Source organism: Aotus nancymaae, unplaced genomic scaffold, assembly GCF_030222135.1.
Source record: "Aotus nancymaae isolate 86718 unplaced genomic scaffold, 86718_ANA_hifiasm-v0.15.2.pri h1tg000092l, whole genome shotgun sequence".
Classification (NCBI taxonomy): domain Eukaryota; kingdom Metazoa; phylum Chordata; class Mammalia; order Primates; family Aotidae; genus Aotus; species Aotus nancymaae.
In genome coordinates, this window is record NW_026988507.1 from 12,322,347 (window position 1) to 12,345,111 (window position 22,765).

At 37.9% G+C, this 22,765-nt stretch overlaps 1 protein-coding gene and 1 pseudogene across 1 annotated transcript in view; one reads left to right on the forward strand and one right to left on the reverse strand.

The window, feature by feature from the left end:
- Positions 1-2,905: 2,905 nt before the first annotated feature.
- On the reverse strand, positions 2,906-3,998 carry LOC105705472 (hsc70-interacting protein-like; annotated as a pseudogene).
- Positions 3,999-18,150: 14,152 nt separating this feature from the next.
- The window catches only part of SYT10 (synaptotagmin 10), a 63,672-nt gene continuing 59,057 nt past the window's right edge, over positions 18,151-22,765 (forward strand). Inside the window, exon 1 of the mRNA XM_064369810.1 lies at positions 18,151-18,322. Coding sequence (XP_064225880.1) covers positions 18,172-18,322 — 151 coding nt within the window. The 5' untranslated portion in view covers positions 18,151-18,171. The remainder of the gene's footprint in view (positions 18,323-22,765) is intronic.

Here is a 22,765-nt window from a genome sequence, read left to right on the forward strand (position 1 = left end):
CATCCTAAAGTTATAATACTCTAATTGGCATTTATAACAGGTTAACTTAAGTAACATATAAAAACTCTACTCTTTTTACAGTTCTCCTTATAATGTTCCAAAACATAAACTAATATTTATTAGTCTCTTAAATCATGTAGAAAACAAAATTTGGATTTACAAAGCAAAGTTTCAATAATGGTAACCTTTAGACTACTTTTTAAAGGTCTCTTAAATTCTGTAGAAAACTAAAAGTACAGTTACAAAACATTGTTTTAATACTACTAGTTTTTATAATTGCCCACATTCTTACCTTTATTGAGATTTTTATTTCTTTATACAGCCTTGAGTTACTGACTAGTGTCCTTTCATTTTATCTTGCAGGACTTCCTTGAGTATTTTTTTCAGGGAAAGCCTACTGGTAAGGAATTCCCTTGGCTTTTGTTTTCTGAGACTATTTTAATTTCTCCCTCACTTTTGAAAGAAAGTTTTGCCAGATATAGAATTCCTGGTTGACAGGCTTTTATTTTCTTTCAGCAACTTAAATATATTGACCTTTGGGCTCCAAATTTTCTGATAAATCAGCTAATAGTCTTATTGAGGATTTCTTCTATGTGACAAGTTCTTTCCCTCTTGCTGCTTTCAAGATTCTCTTAGTTTTTGTCTTTGAAAAATTTTATTATAATGTGCCTCAGTGTGAGTCTTTTTTTAGTTCATTTTACTTGAAATTCACTGAGCTTCTTAAATAACTATTTTAATGTCTTTCATCAAATTTGGGAATATTTCAGTTATTATTCCTTCAAAAATTATCTTTTTCTCTTTCTGTCTCTTCTTCTTCTGGGACACTTTCAATGTATGTGTTGGTTGATACTGTCCCACATGTCCTACAGGCTCTTTTCACTTTCATTCAGTCTTTCTTCTTTCTGCTCCTCAGACTCAATAGTTGCCATTGTCCTATCTTCAGCTTTATTGATTGTTTCTTCTTTCTGTTCAAATCTCTCTGAATCCCTGTTGTGATTTTTTTTCATTTCAATTATTATGATTTCAGCTCCAGAAATTCTCTTTGGTTTTCTTTTACATTTTCCATCTTATTGGTATTTCCATTTTTTTTCCACACATTATTTTCTTGACTTTCTCCACATCTTCCTTTAGTTTCTTCAGCATCTTTAAAGCAGCTGTTTTAGGATCTTTGTTTAGTAGATCTACTATCAGGTTTTTTTCAGTGACAATTTCTGTTGATTTATTTTTTTCTTTTGACTGGATCATACTTGCCAATTTCTTTATATGTCTTCTGATTTTTTTGTTGAAAACTAGACATTTTAATCTAATAATATGGCTATCTCTGGAAATCAAATCTTCCCTTCCCAGGGCTTTCAGGTTTTTTTTATTATAGCTTTTGTTGTTCTTGTTGTTGTTGTAACCTGTCTCTGTGCCAAAGATCAGCCTGTGGTGTAAACTTTAGGTTTTCTCATGTATTTTCTGACCCACACCTTTCCTTAGACGTGCATGGTCACTTGCTAATTTTCCCCATATATGCAATTGCTTTTTAAGGTCCTAGTTGTTAATGTCTGTTTTCCAAGAGGGGAAAAGGAGAAGAATAGATTTGGCAGGAATCACTGGCCCTTTAAATCACCTGGAAGTCATCTCAATCACAGAGGGAGGGCTAGCAACAATTGGAAGAGATGCAACAATGCCTCCTCATCCCCTACCCTGCCTCTGTTTGCACCTCTGTAATCAGAAATAGCAACTGGTAATGAGAACACAGATTCTGATATTTGGAAGACAGGATACTTTTTTGCCCAATTTGGCTACTGCAAACTGTGGGCAGGTTGTTCCAGGCACACATGCAAGCTGCCTGCCATGGGGTTGGGGTGGGAGACAGATTCTATTGTGGTAAGAGCTAAACCTGACCTAAATTAACTGCAATTTACTGTCCAAACCACTCCTGCAAGTTACAAGCCTTCAGTAGACTCCAGAATTCCAAAATATTTACATCAGATCCATTCTGCTAATGCACTTGTTGTCGAGGTAGGGAGACAGATTCCTGGTGTTTCCTGTTTCCATTATCTCAGATTCCTTTCACCAGTAGCTCTTTATTGAATAGCTGAATGGTGTTCAATTTTGCCATTATGCCACAAGTGATCTAATAAATCCCTCATTTTGGAAATGTAAATTGTTCTAACATTTTTAGTATTATAAACAGTGTTCGAATAAATATTTTTCTCACTAAATCAGTTAATCCACTCATGATATTTTCTTTAGGATACATTGTTAGAAGTATACTTCCAAGTAAGGCATGCAAAAATTTAATACTATTGAGTAATTTAGAGAAATACAACATCCACTTATTTTTTTGCCAACAGTGTACACAACTACCCAGTTTTCCCCCAAATTCTTGCCTACATTAGCTCTTAAAATTTTTTCAAAAAAGCTGATTACATTGTTAAATTTTGCAGCTACTTGACTATTAGTGAGGTTATTTTATGTGTTAATTTGTCATGGGTACATTTTTTTTAAATTCATGTTGCCTATTTCATTAGTAAAATTTGACTTTTGTTTTAATTTTTTGAAATCTTTTATTATTGAGATATTATTGTTACTCACCTCCTTTTTGGTATATATTCCACACAAATTTTTCTCAGTTCATTTATTTTGTTTTAAATATTTTTACAGTTTAAAAAGTGTTTAAAGTTTGTAATTCCTAGGAGGAAAACATTATCTGAATGAATACCCTAATGGCAAACCACTGTAAAATGCTTCAGCTGCATTTTGGTTAGAGGGGTAGTGATTATCAAAGTAACACAACTCTCTTGATGAGGTCAAAGTATACTGGTTTGTATTATTGTGACATCCATCCAAAGCATCCTAGGTGATCTAGGTTGCTTTTCCTTCAGCAAGGGCTTTATTTATCAGGAGGGCATTATGCTCAACCTCCAAATTTGGCTGATAATTTACTGACAAAATTCACAACCTTTAGGTTGCTCTGATATTTTAACATATTTTCTGGGTTCTGGGCTACATGCTAGAAGGCCACCATAATTTTTGGATCCTGCTTGGCTGCCAGAACCTCTGGATCACTAAGAATTTCATTAAGTACAGGCATTCCTGCCATTTGAGGCATGCCCCCCTCCCATGCTTGGCATTCTTCCGTGAAAATTATCAGGCATTCCAGGATAAGGGCCATACTGAGCTCCTGACTACCATCTGGCTTATTCCTCTATTTGGGCTTTCTCTTGCTCTTCTTGAGCCTTCTTAACTCTTTCTATTCTTTCTTTGATCTCCCGCTCTTCACATTTTCTCATACTGTTTCTGATGTTCTGCAATTTTCCATGCCCTAGGTTGAACTTCTTCTAGCATTGCTCTAGCGTCTTCATCATAATCCAGTTTACAGGCAAGGGGCAAGCAAGATCATGGGTTGCTTTGTTCCAATGGCCTAAAAAGTCTGTGTGGTTTCTCTCATGACTTGTAAGGCTGAGCTGAATCAGGATTTATTTCAATGTCTCTGTCACAGTCTCAAATGGCAGCATTTGGCTTCTGTAATTTAACAAAGACGCTGGCCCTCTTGGTATACAGAATGGCCAAGGGAGGATTCAGCTTGATGGCATCTGTGAAGAAGTCAATGGCTTTCTGCAATTCATCTTCATTTAATGCTTCAGTGCTGCTACTTTCTTATCATTTGCCTGATCCATCATCTCCTCTGCTATCTTTGCATTTTCATTTCCCATTTCTTGAGGGGCATCAATGTCTAGTTCAATAACACCTTCATTATCAGTTCCTAGAGCACTTTCCTCACTTGATGGTTTATCTGTCTTCAGGTCTTCCTATGCCTTCTTATTATCTGTTTTTTTCTTCCTTGATATTTTCTTCTTACTGAGCTTTCTGAGTAGCAGATGACACTTTACCCCACATGCTCTACATCCACTCCCTCAGGAAGCTCATTTTCTCATGTGCAGAATACTTGGATCCTGATCACACATTTTCACGAAGGCCAGAAGCTCGTTCACTTTGTGGGGGCCCATGGTGGGATGGCAGTGGGTGAAGCTGAGGGGCTGCCACTGGGTTCCCGGCCCAGGCACTGGCTCAGTATGACCTCAGTTCACTGATGTTTTTCAGTACATTTTTATCCTGTGTTATGGTTTCAGTTTTTACATTAAAAATGGTCTAAAAATTTTTATTTTAGAATTAATTTTAAATATATAAGGCATTCAAAATTAAATGCTGTGTGGTGATAAATAAGCATTTGTTGTTTTTTTAAGATAACAGCTTTATTGAGATATTATTCATATTTAATATGCAATTTTTGAAAGTGTATAATTCAGTGGCTTTTAGTGTATTCACGGAATTGCATAAACATCACTACTAACTTTGAAACATTTCATCACCAAAAAAAAAAATCTTTCTATCAGTAGCCACTCCCTATTCCCCAGTTCTTCCTGCTCCTCTCCCAGATCCTGAAAGCTACTAATCTACTTTCCATCTCTAAGAATTTCAGTACCCTGGAGACTTTGTTTAAATAGTGACTCGAAGTATGTGCTCTCTTGTGACTGGCTTCTTTCACTTAACACAATATTTTCGGAATTCATCTATGTTGTAGCTTGTATCAGTATTCTTTTTTTATTGCCAAATAATAATTATATAGTACAGAATATATCACATTTTGTTTATCCATTAATTGGCTGATGGATATTACCACTTATTGCAAACTAGGAATAATACTGCTATGAATATTAATGTACAATTTTTTGTGGGTGAAAATATGTTTCCAATTCTCCTGGATAAATACTAAGAAGTGAATTAGTAGATAACTGATAGGAAGTTCTAACTAGTTTTCCAACGTCATTGTACCATTTATATTTCTAACAGAAATGCATGAGTTCTAATTTCTCCACTCTTTCTCTGACATGTATTATATCTGTCTTTTAATAATAGCTATCTTAGTTGATATGAAGTAATATGTTACTATGGTTTTAATTTGCATTTCTCTAATGGGTAATGATGTTGAATCTCTTAATGCACTTTGTGACCATTTGTATATCTTCTTTGCGGAAATATCTATTCAAATCCTTTACCCTTTTTTTAAATTGAGTTACCTATCTTTTTGTTGTTGAGTTGTAAGCATTCTTTACATTTTCTAGATAAAAGTCCCTCATTATATAAGTGTTTTGCAATATTTTCTCCAAACCTATCGTTTAGCTTATTGTGTTCCTGATGGATTTTTGAAGTAAAAAAAAAAGAAAATTTAATTTTTATTAAGTTCAAATTATTTATTTTTAAAAATTTTGTCTATTGAGCTTTTGGTGTCATACCTAAGAAATTACTGTCTAACTGAAGGTCATGAAAATTTTTTCCTGTTTTTCTGAAAAAGGTTTATAATTTCAGTTTTACATTTAGCTCTATAATCTCTTTTGAATTAATTTTTATGTATGGTGTGAGGAAGAGGTACACTTTCATCCTTTTGCATGTGCATACCAGTTTTCTCAGCACCATTTGTTGAAAAAATGATTTTTCCCCTACTGAATTGTGTTTGTAACCTTATTGAAAAGTCAACTGCCCATAAATAAAAGAGTTTTTTTTCTGGACTATCATTTCATTGATCTGTATATCTATGCATATCCTAGTACCTCACTGTCTGCATTACTTTAGAGCTTTATAGTAAATTTGATTGGAAGTAAGAGTTCTTCAAATTTCTTCTCTCTTTATACATTGTTTTAGTTATTCTGGTGCTTTACAGTTCCATCTAAATTTTAGGATCATTCAATTAATTTTCACAAAACAGCAGCTAGGATTTTCATATAGATGGCATTAAATCTGTATCTCAACTTGGGACTTTTCCTTCTTAACAATAATAAGTCTTTGATTCATGAACATCTCTCTCGTGTATTAAGATCTTTTAAAATTTCTTTCAGCGATGGTTGTAGTCTTCAGGGCTCAAATCTTGCATTTCTTTTGTTAACTTTATCCTTAAGTATTTTAATATTTGAATGCTTTTATAAATGAAATTGCTTTCTTAATTTCATTTTGGATTGCTTATTATTATTGTACAGCAACAATATTTCTATATTGATCTTGAATCCTGCAACTCTGTTAAACTCATTTATTAGTTTCATAGTTTTAATATGGATTCCTTTAGATTTTTTTTATATATAAGATAATGTCCTCTGAAAATAGAGATAGTTTTACTTCTTCCCTTCCAAACTAGTTGCTTTTTGTTTCATTATTTTTGCCTAATTGCCCTGCCTAGAACCTCCAGTAAAATTGACATTTTTAACCTCCAGTAAAATTGAAGAGGCATGAGTATACATTCTTGTCTTTTCCTGATCTTTGGGGCAAACCTTCCCATCTTTCACCATTAAATATGAGGTTAGCTGGAATTTTTGTTTTTTTGTGTGGGAGGGGTGGTGAGTATTTGTTTTTTATTTTGTGTGAATGCCCTTCATGAAGTTGAGAAAGTTCCTTTTTATTCCTGGTTTGTTTAGTACTTTTATCATGAATCCCTTTGTTTTTAAAATAAAGATTTAACAGCCAGAATTCAAGACTAGCAAATAAAATATTTAATCGATGTATACAATTACAATTTAGGTTTAAAAACTGGTATCATTTTTAAGCTCTCTGGATTTTTTTGTTTTTCATGTGTTTGTGTGTTTTTGTAGCATGTGAATTGGCTTTGAAGTTGATCCCAAAAGAAGCACTCCAAAAAAAATTTGTGTAAAGGCAGCATTTTTAAATTGTTGGTGAGTCCATAAAATCAACTATGCAGAAAAACAATATATTTTACTTTCACACTCCATATTCTAGCACTTACTCTTTAATATTTACAATTAAAAATATTACAAATGCTACTGCACAAAACTTACTCAACAAATTAAATTGAAATTCTCTGGGCCAGCTTTCTGCCAAGAGAGAAGCTGAGAATAAAAATTTCCTGAGAACTTACATACTATTTATATTATCATGTATTAATTATGTAACTCTGTTTAATGAATGAACTGTAATTCTACTGATTTCCAAATCATTTTAATGTATATATCCTCTTTACTGAACTTCTCAAAATAACCAGTAATGTTTATGTGATTTTAGTGTTTAGAAATTGACATAGTACATTCTAAGCCCTTAATTCAAACTTGTCAGTCCCAGATAAATTCTACTCATAAGCTATTATAGGGCTTCATATGGTTACTAAAATGCTAAATTGTCATTTCATTCCTGCTCTGTGCCCATAATTATTCTCAGTTCTGGGATGCAGTGGTAAAAAAAAGTCAGATCTGGCTGTCAGGGAATTTGTAATCTAGTATGGGAAAGAAAGATGGTAAACAAACCAGCAAGATAATTTGAGAGAGAGGCCACTGCTATAGAGATAATAGAATATTCTAATACGATTTACGATGATTGGAACGTCCTCTATGAATGAAAATTGGGGAAGAATGTGGTGTAAATAGGAATTTTACGGAGGCTAATGATATGCTACATGAGGTAATTCATCACTTGGGGCCTCTTGAGAAAGGTATTTTGCTACTTCTTAAGACTTTTAGGGGCCCCAACTGTTCTACTTATGAATTACATATCAATTTGAGAAAACTTTGACACGGAGTAAAAAGGCTGAGTTATTACTGATTTATATATCATATAAGCCTAATCTACAGAGTGATGATTATAATTTGTATTTGCATAGTGTTTTTTAGTACTTTCCCATTCACTGCCTCTTTTGAGCATCAGGGCAATCCTTTGACAAAAGTAAAACATGATTATTATTCTAAAAGTAAAAAAGAAAAGCTAAGTTCAAAGAGTTTGAGTAATGCATTACACAGCTGGCAAACGATGGAACTTAAAACAGAACTATGGGTTTGTTTTTTACCTAATTTCAATTAATGCTCTCAATCTTTTGTTATTTTAGATTGCTTATTTTGAGTTGACCAGATATTACAGATATTACCAGAAGTAAGTAAGTATACTATTTAAATTCTTATGGATACTTTTTGGTCTAAAGAGCCCATATAAAAGAGTGGTTCTCAAAGTGTATTCCCTGTACCAACAGTATCTGTATCACATGGGAAATTTTTAGAAATGCAAATTCTCAGTCCCCACCTCAAATCAACTGATTTAGAAACTCCAGGAGTGGGGCCTAGCAAGTTATGTTTTAACAACCATTCTAAATGATTCTTAACACACGCTAAGGTTTGAGATCACAAGTTTAAAAAAGAAGCAATGGTTAGTCTTGTATTCCTTGTTTTTTAATTAAAAATAAATGTATTTTACATTTTAATTTTAACTTCATTGATAGATAAATACATTATATAAATAAAATTTCCATAAGTGTTCACATATAATATTACTTCTAGGGCAGTCTTTGAAAATAATGCACTCAAAATAATGGCAGGAATTTAAAAGTCTAACATCATTTTTGTAAGCAGGGGGTGCAAAAAAAGAATACTGTTATATGTTTCTGGTAGAAATGTGAGTTTAAATATAATTTCATATAGCAGAATTCCCTTCCTTGGAAATACAGATAATGCAAATAAAATTATCAGTATTTAAGTAAATATTACAAAGAAATTCACTGCAACATCCATTGTGGTAAACAGCTAAAGTAAAAAAAAACTCTGCATCAGTAGGGACATAGTTGAATAAATTATGGTATATCATCATCTTGAAATGTTTCTAGTCATTAAAAATAATTATTTATCATGCTGTACATGCTGGAAATTTAATGTATAGCATAGTGACTATCATTGATAATACCATGTTGTTTACTTGAAATTTGCAGAGAAGACAGGCATACCTCATTTATTGTGCTTCATTTTATTACACTTCACACATATTGTGCTGCTTACAAGTTGAAGATTTGTGGCAACCCTGCCTTAAACAAGTCTATTGGCACCATTTTTCCAACAGCATGTGCTCACTTCATGTCTGTCACATTTTCAAAATGTTTTGCAATATTTCAAACATTTTCATTATTATTATTATTTTTTAATGATGATCTGTGATCAGTGGTTGATAGTTTAAATATTTATACTGACCCAATCTCATGTTGAAATGCAATCCCCAGTGTTGGAGGTGGGGCCTGATGGGAGGGATTTAGATCATGGGGACAGATCCCCCGTAAATGGTGTGGGCCATCCTCTCAGTGATGAGTGAGCTCTCTCTGAGTTCATATGAGATCTGGATATTTAAGTGTGTGGCAACTCTATTCCCAATCTCCTCTCTCTTACTCCCGTTTTCACCATGTGATGTGCAAGCTCCTGCTTCAGCTTCTGCCATAAGTAAAAGTTCCCTAAGCTATCCCCAGAAGCAGATGCTGGCATTATGCTTCCACTACAGCCTGCAGAACCGTGAGCCAATTAAATCTCTATTCTCATAAATTATCTAGTCTTAGGTATTTCTTTATAGCAATGCAACAATGGCCTAACACAGTGATCTTTGATATTACTGTATTGTTTTGAAGTACAATAAACCATACCCATAAAAGACAGCAACATAATTGATAAATACTGTGTGTGTTCTGACTGCTCCACCAACTGGCCATTCTGCCATCTCTCTCCCTCTCATCCGGCCTCTTTAGTCCCTGAGATAGGATGCTAAAATGAGGCCTACTACTAACTCTACAACGGCCTTTAAGTGTTTAAGTGAAAGGAAGAGCTACACATCTCTGACTTAATTTTAGTTTTTATTATTATTATTAATATTTTCACTTATTTATTTATTTGAGACAGGGTCTCACTCTGTCACCCAGGCTGTAGTGCAGTGACATGATCTCAGTTCACTGCAGTCTCTGCCCCCTGGGTTCAAGCGATTCTCCTGCCTCAGCCACCTAAGTAGCTGGGATTACAGGAGTGCATCACCACATCCAGCTAATGTTTGTATTTTTGGTAGAGACGGGGTTTCACCATGCTGTCCAGACTGCTATCGAACTCCTGAGCTCAAGGGATCCACCTGCCTCAGCCTCCCATAGTGCTGGGATTACAGGTATGAGCCACTGCACCTGACCACATCTCCTACTTTAAATAAAGTGCTAGAAATGATTATGCTTAGTGAGGAAGGCATGTCTAAAGCCAAGATAGTCTGAAAGCCAGGCCTCTTGAATCAGTTAGCCAAGTTATGAATACAAAGAAAAAGTCATTGAAGGAAATTAAAAGCGCTACTCCAATGAACATATAAATGATAAGAAAGTGAAAACAGCATATTGCTGATATGAAGAAACTTTTTTTTTAACCATGTGTGTAAATTTTTTTTTTATTTCAATTTTTTTTTATTGCATTTTAGATTTTGGGGTACATGTGAAGGACGTGCAAGATTGTTGCATAGGTGCATACGTGGCAGTGTGATTTGCTGCCTTCCTCCCCTTCACCTATATCTGGCATTTCTCCCCATGCTATCTCTCCCCAGCTCCCCACCCCCAACTGTCCCTCCCCTATTTCCCCCCAACAGACCCCAGTGTGTAGTGCTCCCCTCCCTGTGTCCATGTGTTCTCATTGATCAACACCCACCTATGAGTGAGAACATGCGGTGTTTGATTTTGTGCTCTTGTGTCAGTTTGCCGAGAATGATGGTTTCCAGGTTCATCCATGTACCTACAAAGGACACGAACTCATTGTTTTTGATGGCTGCATAATATTCCATGGTTTATATGTGCCACATTTTCTCTGTCCAGTCTATCATCAATGGGCATTTGGGTTGGTTCCAGGTCTTTGCTATTGTAAACTGTGCTGCAATGAACTTTTACTGGTCTGGATAGAAGATCAAACCATCCACAACATTTCCTTACACAAAACTCTAATCCAGAGCAAAACCCTAACTCGCTCCAGGTCCATGAAAGCTGAGAGGTGAGGGAGAGGCAGCAGAAACCTTGTAAGCTAGCAGAGACTGGTTCATGAGGTTTAAGGAAAGAAACCATCTCCATAACATATAAGTGCAAGGAGAAGCAACAAGTGCTGATGTAGAAGCTACAGCAAGTTAGCCAAAAGATCTAGCTAAGATCACAGATGAAGGCGGCTACACTAAACAACAGATTTTCAATGTAGATGAAACAGTCTTCTATTAGAAGAATATGCCATCTAGGACTTTCATAGCTAGACAGGAGAAGTCAGTGCCTGGCTTCAAAGGATAGGCTGACTCTCCTCTTAGGGGCTAGTGCAGCTGGTGACTTTAAGTGAAAGCCAGTGCTCATTTACCATTTCAAAACTCTTGGGACCCTTAAGAATGATACCAGATCTGCTCTGCCTGTGCTCTCTGAATGGAACAAGAAAGCCTGAATGGCAGTCCATCTGTTCATAGCATGGTTTCCTAAATATTTTAAACCCACTGTTGAGACTGAATGCTCAGAAAAAAGATTCCTTTCAAAATATTACTGTTCATTGACAATGCACCTAGAAACCCAAGGGCTCTGATGGAGATGAACAAAGAGATTAATGTTGTTTACATGACTGCTGCTCATGTTTCAAGGAGTAATTTTGATTTTAAAGTTTTTTTATTTCAGAAATACTTTTTGTTGTTGTTGTTTAGGGTTTTTTATACATGGCTTCTGTTCTTATTCCATTTTGATGCATTTCCTGTACATGGCTCTCAAGGTCCTTTTTTCCAACTTTTATTTTAAATGCAGGGGGTACATATGCAGGTTTGTAACCTGGGTATATTGCGTGATGTCAAGGTCTGGGGTCCAAATGATCCCGTCACCCAGGTACTCAGCATAGTACCCAGTCGTTCATTTGTCAACCCTTTCCGTCATCCTTCCCCACCCACAATAGTGTCCATTGTCTATTGTTGCCATCTTTACATCCATGAGTACTCAATATTTAGCTCCCACTTAAAAGTGAGAACAAGCAGTACTTGGTCTTCTGTCCCTGCATGAACTCACTTAGGATAATGGCCTCCAGCTGCATCCATGTTGCTGCAAAGAACATGAATATTTAAGAAATACTTTTGATAAGGGCATAGCTGCCATAGATTGTGATTCCTCTGATGGGTCTGTGCAAAGTAAATATAAAGCCTTCTGGAAAAGATTCACCATTCCAGATGTCATTAAAAAGATTCATGATTCATGGAGGTGCCCAAAATATAAAGATTAACAGGAGTTTGGAAGAAATTCATTCCAACCCTCATGGATGAGTTTAAGGGGTTCAAGACTTCTGTGGAGGAAGTAACTGCCCATGTGGTACAAATAACAAGAGAACTAAAATTAGAGGTGGAGCCTGAAGATGTGAATTACTGCGATCTCATGATAAAACCTGAACACAGGAAGAACTGCTTCTTATAAATGAGCAAAGAAAACTTCATATTTCTTGAGATGGAATCTATTCCTGATGGACATGCAGGGAACACTTAAAATGACAACAAATGATTTGGAATATTCCATAAATTTAGTTGATAAGGCAGCAACAGGATTTAAAAGGATTGGTTCCAATTTTGAACAAAATTCTTCTGTGTATAAAATGTTATCAAAAAGCACAGAAAAAATCTTTTGTGAAAGGAAGAGTTGACTGGTGCAGCAAACTTCACTGTTATCTGTTGTAAGAAATCGACACAGCCAGCCCAACCTTCAACAGCCACCCTTGATCAGTCAACAACCATCAACATTGACGCAAGACCTTCCACCAGTGAAAAAGACTACAATTTGCTGAAGGCTCAGATGATCATTAGCATTTTTTGGCAATAAAGTATTTTTTAATTAAGGCATGTACATTGTCTGTTAAACATAGTGCTATTGTACACTTAATAGACTACAGGATGTGTAAAGATAAATTGGATAAGCACTGGAAAACCGAAAATATGCTGTGACTTTTTGATGATATTTTGTGGCTTTAAAACGATATTCACTTTATTAAAGTGGTCTGGAACCAAACCCACAATATCTCCCAGGTAGGTATTCTTGGAGATCTGTAACGTCCTCACTAACTTACCCTACACACACAAAATAGTAACTATGAGTAATGATGGATATGTTATTTAAAGTGATTGTGGTAATCATTTTGTATTATATGGTTATATCAAATCATCACATTATACACCTTGAATATGTACTTTTAAATTTGTCAATTATACCTCAAAAAAGCAAGAAAAAATAATTCATCAAAACTGCATCAATTAAACTGAAAAGATTTTCATTAGTTACAATTGGGTAAGAACTGTACCATTTTGGAAAATAATAACAGAGTAACATCTATACATGTGTCTATCCATATACTTATTTACCTATGTGGGAGAGGAAAAGAATATGACAAGGTTCATGCTAGATTCTTAGATAGTATAACTACTGGGACCATGGATTGGTTGCTAATGTGAATGGGGTACATAAAGGCCATACTTTTATCATTTCACACTTTTATCGATTCACCTTCCTGGCTAATATACTATATATTTCTAAATAAGTAACTATTGGCTCTTATTACTGATGATTACTACAGAGAAAGAGATAGGGTTAAGAAGTAGCATATATTAATCTACTCATCAACAAATATTTATTGAATAACTATTACTGCTGGAACAGTGTGAAGCACTAGAAACAGAACAGTGACAAAGCAAGAAATGGTCCCTTCCTTCTAGAGCTTACAACAAATTATTTGACTTTAATTATGATTTGTGCTACTAAGGAGAAATTGAGAATGAAAAGAAAGTCCACAGTCAACTCAGAAAACAATAAAGAAGATAGACAGAGGTCATATCAGGTAGGGCTTTACAGACCACACTGAAGGTATTCAATAAATCTAAAGCACAATGGGAAGGCTTTGGAAAGTTTTAAATAGTGGCACAATGAGAATTGCCTTTTTAAACAGCTAAACATGATAAATTAAGAACTTCCGTGCTTGTGTTCCTGCTTCTGAAAGGACACTGCAAGGACAGTAAAGCAATAAAGAGCTATAAACCCAAAAGAATAAAAAGACAAAAAGACAAAAGACGTTACTAGGTTTAGAAGATGGAAGCTGGTGAAGAAGCAGTCACTGACTTGCTAAGCAGAGAGAGCTTAAACCTCTAGAGGCAGACAGCAATGAGAAGTTAGTCATTCACCCCGAAGAGGCTCAGAAAGAAACAGAGATGGAAACAACTCACATGGATTCTGCAGAAGGTAGGGGTAGGTCAAGAGGCCAAAAAGGCAAGGGTTGGGGGTCAATGTAATTCTTATCACCCACACATCCTCAATGATTACTCCTCCCCAAATTGGAAATAAGAGGTTTTTTGTTGTTGTTTTTTGTTTTGCCCAGAAATATTAACCTTGAAAGGCTCTAGATCCTGGACATCAGACCCAAAAGAGGACAGTCAGGTGACAGACTGAAGAAAGATTAAGTAAAAGCAGGGAGATTTTAATTATTACCTTGCATCCCTGGCGAGAGACTGGATAGTCCTCCTCTGAAAAGAACTGAATCACTCCAGAGAATAAAGCTGTTGATGCTGATATTTGGGGTGTCCCAATTAAAAATACAGCTCAGTTCTGAATTGACCTTCAGTGATGCTCATGGGTTCTATGTCTTACTGATGCACTTGGTCCTGCAAATACATATTACACTGCTCTTAAATGGAGATCAGGGATCAGCAGATACCTAAATCCTCCAACATAAAGAACAGAGCAACAGCAACAAAAAAAGAGTTATTCAGAGAAAAAAAAAAGATAAGACGGAAACAAAGGTGAAAAGGTGTTAAATATACATAATTAATATGATCAGAGTAATAAGAAAAAAATTCATGAAATAAAAAAATCAGTAAGCCAAAAAATATGCAGATCTTTATAAAAGATGAAATTGTAGTAGTTTAGTAGAAAGCTCAGAGGACAAATTAAAGGAATTCTCCCAAAAATTGGAGCACAAGAAGTAAGGTGATAAAAATGGAAAATAGAAGAGAAGTGAAAATTGGAGATTCAGTCCTAGTAGTCAAAAATCCAACAAAAAAAGGAATTCTAGTAAGGGACTACACAGCAAAATGGAAGGTAGAACATTACTGAGGGAACAAATTAGTAGAATTTCTCAGAATTGAAGAACTCAAAACTTAGACTGAGATTGAAATGCTCACTGGGTATTCATCAGGAAAAACGAACAAATTGAACATAGTGGAAAAAGAGAAGACACCAAATCTTCCAGAGTGATAAATCGGGTTGTATTAAAAGGATCTGGAGTCAGAACTGGACTTCTCAGTAGGGACCTCCTTCTATGCAAATCAGAAGTCTGGTCATCATCATCACCAGTTGGGAGTGAGCGGCAATTCCATTTTCTGAATTGAAGAATACAAGAGTAGGCCCAAGTGTATACAGAAAATTACAACTGGGCTATTATGAATCTGAGCTGCCTATCAAATAGAGAAGGAAAGAAGTAACACTTTAAGTTAAAATTAGTAATTGTCTGTGATCTTTATTCAGACTGAACTTAGCTGCTCTGAGATTTCCTCATCTACCTACTCTCTCAATTCCTGTGTTGGAGGTCAAATAATATTTTGAATTATAGTCTTAGAGTGATTCCTAAGTTCCCCTTACCTTAGCTAGATCTCTACCTAACAAACTAACTCTCCCTCCTCCATTATGTGAACCAGACAGGGGAAGAAGGAATTGGAAGAGGATTGAGCAAGTAGGGAAATCACAGAGTTTTGAATGTTTAAAATTGTCACTTAACAGGTATGCTTGGTTCACACTATTTCTCTTGGGTTTCTTATTTCCAAACCAATCCCTCCTCTACATATGTAGAGGTCATCCAGAAGGAAGCTGTGACAGAGATCATTACAGCCAGTAGTTTTTTTTTTTACTAACAATGGCTACTATAGTACTTAGCACAGCAAACAGTACTCAGTAAGTATCAGTCTAACCTGCTCTCCTCTCCTTTTACTATTTCACCAATTCCTTCAGAGTGTAAGTGGGTAAGTAAATGCAAATCAGCATTGCTTCGTTTACTTCTTAGGCTCTTGGTAGCTGAAATAGTTGGGAAAAAAAAATTAAAGACTGAACATTGAAATTCTTGTCATCTTATCTTTCAACATTGAAAAAGATGACCTTCAGTGCAGTTTTTACTTTGCCCAAAATTCTTACTGAGCTTTTAGTGACAAACAAAACCATATTAATTCACCTGCTAATGAGCTGTGAGATGGTGTAAAGAACAAAGAAAAAAAAATCAAAACCTGTGATATTCATTTTAGATGAAAGAAAAAAAATTTCAGAGAAATGAATTCAGAAAAATGAATATCCAAGTAAACACAACAGTAAGAGTAGCAACAGGCCAGGAACAGAATAAACAAATACCAGGAAAGGTATTTTCAGAATTTGTTTACTTAATGTTTAACACTGAAAGCAAACACAAGGGAATCATTAGGGAGACCGTTTGCATTACTCCACTTAAGCAATTAGAATCTGTAAGTAGTATAAAGATAATTACTCATTTGGTCCTCCTACATAGCAATTAGTTCATAAGGTAAATTTGAAAGTACAGCATGGCATTGCAGGTGGTTTTATAGCAGTCTGTCTGTGTAGACTGTAGCAGAATGGGGGGCAAAAGGCAACTGGAAAGGGTCTTATTAAAGTGTGTTACTTAGCTTTGTCATTACAGTAGATGTTCAATATTTTTTTGATTGACAGTGAAATTATTTCTTTAGACAATTTGACTTAAAAACCACCCAAGTCAGTGTTCATAAAAACAAAAATCAAATGAAGCCTGCAGATTTTAGTTTGTCTTAATTCATGGTAAAAATAGTCCTAGTTAAACCAATAGCCGTATGAATCAGGTCAAAATGATTCAACTAATGAATGCTTCCCTACTGGAGTGCTTATGCCTAGTATTTATAGTAGGTTTATCATAGTGCCTGTGCAAAGGAAATAATTTACCATGAACTGGTTAGCAGTTTTTTAAAAAAGACTACGATTCTACTACTATAAACATGCTAACAATTTCAGTATATTCCACTTCAAAGATAAAGAATCCCTCACCACAAGAGTTAAATCAATCCTCAGGTTATGATATGGGATCAAACTCTGCCCCAAAACAGTTTAAAAACCATGTAAACACATTATTATATCCTGAGGCCCTTGTTTATTAATTTTATTTTGTCACTTTAGTTCTAGTGATTTGCACCCATTTGCATTAAAAGATTATAAGAATAGGTGACCTTAAGACATCTGAGTCCAAATCCGCCATTTTGCAGACTCAGGCAAAGACCAGAAAGCAGGCCGTGCGTGGTGGCTCCTGCCAGTAATACCAGCATTTTGAGAAGCTAAGGCGGTAGGATTGATTGAGCCCAGGAGTTCGATACCAGCCAGGGCACCATAGTGAGATCAAGGTTAGGCTGAGATGTGTGACACATTTGAACTTAATCCTGTTCGCTTTAATACTCATGTCTTGTTTTAAGTCGCTAACCAAGGCGATAGAGGGAGTCAAGTTGTACATTCTCAATCGCCAATTACGGATTAATCGACAGAATCTTAACTGATTATTAGTACAAATAACATTTTATTTTGTGATCTACCTAAGAGGGTTGGTTATTCATGCATTCATATTTTTTTAAATTAACTTTTTCAGTTTTTCTTCGATTAGGATGAGTTTTCCAGAGGAGCAGAAGCAGACAGCACAGAAAGTAGAAGACATCCGTGGAAAAGTTGGGAGAGACAAGCGCGGATGGGGTGGCTGCGCCGATGCAGGGAAAAGGACTGGGAAAACGGAGAGGGCGCCTCGGCCCCGCTCTGGGCAACAAGGAGCACCCCCGACCTCAGCAGGCGCGCCGGGCCGCCCGCCCTCCCTCGCGAGTCCCTTCTCCAGAGGACGCGGGGAGCTGGGTCTGCGCGCTCCGCCGCCAGTCACCCCGCGCCCGCGCCGGGCTGCGATTGGACGCGCCGCCGCCTGGCACCCGCCAGAAACACCAGAGCGCCGCGGAGAGGAGGGGGGGCGTGCTCGCGAGTCTAGGGCTTTGGCTTTTTACCGCTCCCCGCTCCCCTCCGCACTCCCTGCCGGGTCTCCAGTTCCCGCTCGCCTGCGCTCGCTCGCGCGGCGGGAGAGTTGGCGCAAACCTCGCCTCAGCCGCGGCCTCCTCGCGAGCCGCTCCTGCCCCAGCGCCCTCCGCCCCCGCCATGGGGCCGACGCGGGGCTCCTAAGAGTTGCGGTCTCTCAGCGGCGCGCGCTGCAGCCAAAGTCACCGCGGGCGGACAATGGCTTAGGGCGCCAGAGGGGTCAGTCTAGACGTACGGGAAGGGGAAAAGACGGCTAACCGGGGAAAAAGAAACGAAAGAAAAGCCAAACGATGAGTTTCCACAAGGAGGACGGAGTCAGCAGTCTGTGCCAGAAGGCGCTGCACATCGTCACCGAGCTGTGCTTCGCGGGCCAGGTGGAGTGGGAGAAGTGCTCGGGCATCTTCCCCCGGGACCGGGGCAGCCAGGGCGGAGGCAGCACAGGTAACCGGGAGGGGACCCCGCGCCCTCGGCTGAAAGCTCCGGGATCCTGCCCCTCCCGCGCCGCTCCCGGGCTTATTTGGGGCGCCGCGCTTTCCTACCTCGCGCCTTACTTCGCTTGGGTCCTGGCGACTTCGAGGGCGGGGCGTTTGGGTTTTGTTTCCTCTCGTCCACCTGCCGGGTTCTCCCGCCCTCCGGTCCGCTCCGGCCTCGCGGCGCCGTCTCCCGCTCCCAGGCTCGCCGCGCCTCTCCGCGCTCTCCCACGCCCCCCGTCTCCCTCCCGGAGCGGAGAGGCAGAGGCGAATGCGGGCGGTGGCGGCGCCCGGCCTCTCGCAGCGCGGCTGCTCGCGGGGGCGGCTCACCTGTGGGACTCGGGCCGCCCTCGTCTGTCCCAGTGGCCGCGGGTCCGGGTCTTGCGGCTGGGGCCTAGGGGGACGCACAGAACTAACTCCCTTGCAGATGTGGCTGCCTCGGCCTCTGAGGTAACTCGCGGCTTCAGCCTGTCGGGCGCTTGACAATTTCCAAAGCCCATTAATAGATACGATGTTCTAGGGTTTCACGACAAAGTTGGTAAAACAGCAAGGATTATTGATCCCATTTGCGAGGCGACACCTAAAGCTCAGGGCACATATCGGGAAGTGGAAGAGAGGGGAACGTTTAAAACCCCTGGCACACGCACGCTGTCACACACCCAACTTGCAGACGTCCTCCCTGCCCTTCAGGAAACTTGGAAACGGGCTGGTTGGAGGCGGATATCGACCGTCGGAAATCTGGAAATGGGGAAAAGTCTCAAGTGGATTTTCCTCAAGGCTGGAGGGTAGGAAGGAGCGGATCCGAGCCAGCGTTCGGGTCACGGTTGGGAAAAGGCTGGTGTGTCCAGCCTGCGGTGCTGCTCGCGCACAAGAGAGATGGACCCCCGAGTTGCGGGCGGCTTGGTTTCAGGAGCCACGAGAGGGGGGTCACTTGTTGCGTTGGGAGTCAGAAAAAACACTGCTTTCGGGTTTTTCGGCTGGAAGGTTGCCATTCCTTCTGTAGGTTCTTTCCCTTCGCTTTTCCTGTCATTTTGGTGGGATTTTAAGCGTGGAAGGTAGTCAGGGCACCAAGAGCTGGGCAGCCAAGCCCGGGGCGGAGCAGGACACCATGGAGCCCTGCGTGCTGGGAGGGAGCAAAGCGGGCACGCTTAGTGAATCCTCTCCGCCACCTCTGCGGCAAAGCCAAGCGGCGACTGGAAATGGATTTAGTTTGGCTTTTACAATCCCATTGTTCACATGGGTAGCTGCAGGGTTTGGAATTCTCTGATCTATGGCAATGCGAGCCGAGGGGGCTCTGTCTGCACTTGGCAGAGCTTGAGGAGATGCCGATGTTTGGACCCTGGAGCGGAAAACTTTAGCATTTTGTGAATGTATAAACACAACCGAGAATCATTTCCATTCGTTCAGTACGTGTTACATTCCTAGGAGTGTGTGAAACTCAGTTATCAGTGGAAGGGACTGGGGGAGCATGGTGTATTCTGTGTCGTGTGTATCATTGCTAAGCATGAGGTAAAGACCAGAATAGTATGACCTTAGAGTCCTCTGTGGTGATATTAGATAAGCTTTTCGGAAACGTCTTAGTGACATACCTGCTAAAGGGAAGACTCAGAGAAGGGGCTACACTGGATGAAATGAGAGTATTTAAGTTTGAAGACTTGCGCTTTGGTAATTGAACAGTTGATGCTGTAAATAAAACTACTGATTTTCCTCTTTCCTGCCCAGAAGTGATCACACACCAAAATAGTGGTTTCCCGGGTCTCAGATTGGCTGGTAATGAGGAAAATATGTGAAGGTTAGAAACCAAATCCCAGATTCTGAATCTGTCCAAAATGCACAGCTATATCACCTTCTGATAAAGTATAGTATATGAATCGTAGAAGGGGCTCTCAGTTTTTCCTGAACTACAAGAAGTAGTTGTAGTCTGAAGTCCTTTTGAACTTTTTCCCTTGTTAATAAAAAATAAAAAAAAAATTGCCTAAAACAATTGCAAGAATATTTTCCTCCCCTTAAGAGGAAATATATACTCCATAATATATACAAGTGGGGTATTCCATTGAATATAAGAACATTTAATGACTATTACTAAGAAAGATATTCTACAAGGTTGTGTATGATGTATAAAGACAATCAAGATTGCTTTACATTTTTCATTTGCGAATCTAAGCAACAGTTAGAAGTAAAATACTTTAATCTGCCAATAGACTCTCAAAGTTAATAGATGTCTATGAAGTAGATTTAAAGATTGTTTGCCAAATATTTAATTATATTTATTAGCCACTCAGTGTCACACTGTTCTTTAAAGTAGATTTTCTTATCACTTGTGCTCTCATGCTTGTTATTATAGGTTCCCAAATAAAGCACTTCCAGTCACCTTCTACTCATTGTTTAAGGAGAAGGGCATTTTTGGTAGGAAGACATGAACAATGTTGAATGGCACAGTGCTTATTTACTTTGAAAGTTAATCAGCACTGCCCAGATGGTATTAGTTGTTCTAACATTACAGTGATAATTACAAGCTCCAGAACTGTGTATATTTTTAATTCCTTCACGTAGAGATAGAGGGAGAGAAATTCAGGTAATTCCAGTTAAAGTCATTCTACATGAAGGGAGCTACAAATCACATATATAAGTAAGATATTATCTGACTGGTTTTGTAAACGCCAGTGAAGTGCAAGCATCACCATTCCCTTTACCATATCAGCAGTAGCAGAAGCAGCAGCAGTATTGTTGCCATTGAGGATCTCACAATGGCAATATGCTCACAATGTGACCAATCTCATACTTGAGTAAAATTGGTGAAGACTTACACTAAAGTGGCCAACACTAGTTCATTTACTCTTTTGGAGTAGTTTATTAGAGTCATTATATGTGCCAACGTTACTAATATTCTAGAAAGTTCACCCTGTGCAATTTTTAGAATATCAGATTTTTTTAGTCTTTTTACCATGATTCTTTCCCTCCCCCCAAACAGATATGTCACCCACTAAATTCATCTGAATGCACAATATGATTTAATACTAGAATGCTTAGAGAAAATACAAAGCGATATATTGGGCTCAAAAGTTATTTTTCAGGCATACTGTGTCTGAATATACATAATAATTTTGAACTGGATTTAGCTTAATTTCTGGTTACTCCTTAATTGCTGCTCAAATGCTTATCATTTTCAAGGAGCCTATATTGCTTAAAAGGCAGACCTCATACCTCACAGCTGATCAAACCCACTTAAGCTAACAGTCACTTGCGCTCACATCACAATTGTTTATATCTAACCTTAAAGGTTTTCATAAGCATTTAATTCATCAATGTATTAATTTGGATGTTTACACAACTTTAATTTGGGACTAAAAATTCTAAAATAAAAATTTAGACAAATTTTTCTAAATTCATACATGTATTCTTCAGTTTCTTAGAGGTAGGGATAATGAGTAGGTATATGGCAAAGAATGTTATTAAAGTACTTAACCAATAAGAAAAGGCGTAGTTAGGTAAAATTTTAAAAATTACATAATTTTCCTCTGAGATCAAAGCATAGTGGGTCTATGATAAAGGTTTAAAATTAGCAGAGGGACTTTATAGTAGAGGGAGAAAACAAATGACTACCCAATTAATTGAGTTGTCATTTTTAATCACCATAATGGAGTTTTACACATCCTAGTGATTGTATAAAGAATACCAGTTTACAAACATATTATCAGCAGAACTTTGTCCTTGAGACTTGTAGGTCTATAGAAGAGTAATGCAGCCACAGTGAATCCAGAATGATAGGCCCATTTGAAGAAGGATATATGAGATATTTTTCCTTCCTCCATATTGTCACTCCACTGAAGAGTGGCCAGTTTCTATTATGTCTAGTCTTACTGTCACATGATCAATACACCTTGTACTTGGTCTGATTTACTTCAAACAGAAATGGAGACCTATCTTCAAAGCCAAGAAGGTCTCAGCAAACATTTATTTTTCTTAATTCCCTGTATGTTAGCAGTATTAGCAGGCGTCTCTTCTTGCTTTAACGTTTTCTTTTTCCTTTGTGACAAATTAAAAGCTGTATTTCCTTTTTCTATGGACTGTAAGTCTCTGACACCTAATTCTTAAGAATGATTTTGTATAGCAAATTCAAATCACAGTTTTTTTAAAAAACTTAATCATTACTATAGTTTTGCTTTTTTTAAAAAAAAATTGGTAATTGTTTGAGATGCCTGTGCATTTACAAGCTTTGTTTATACAAAATTCTGGCAGAAGACAAACATTACCATAAATATTTAATGTAATTTCCAAAGCCAATTAAAATCATTTATATTTTGAACACGTGATTATATTCTTCCTGATCTACGTTTTATTCCACTAATGATGTGCACAGTAAGTCAGCGTCAGCTCTTTGAGGGAGGGGCTTGTTTATTGTTTTATCATCAGT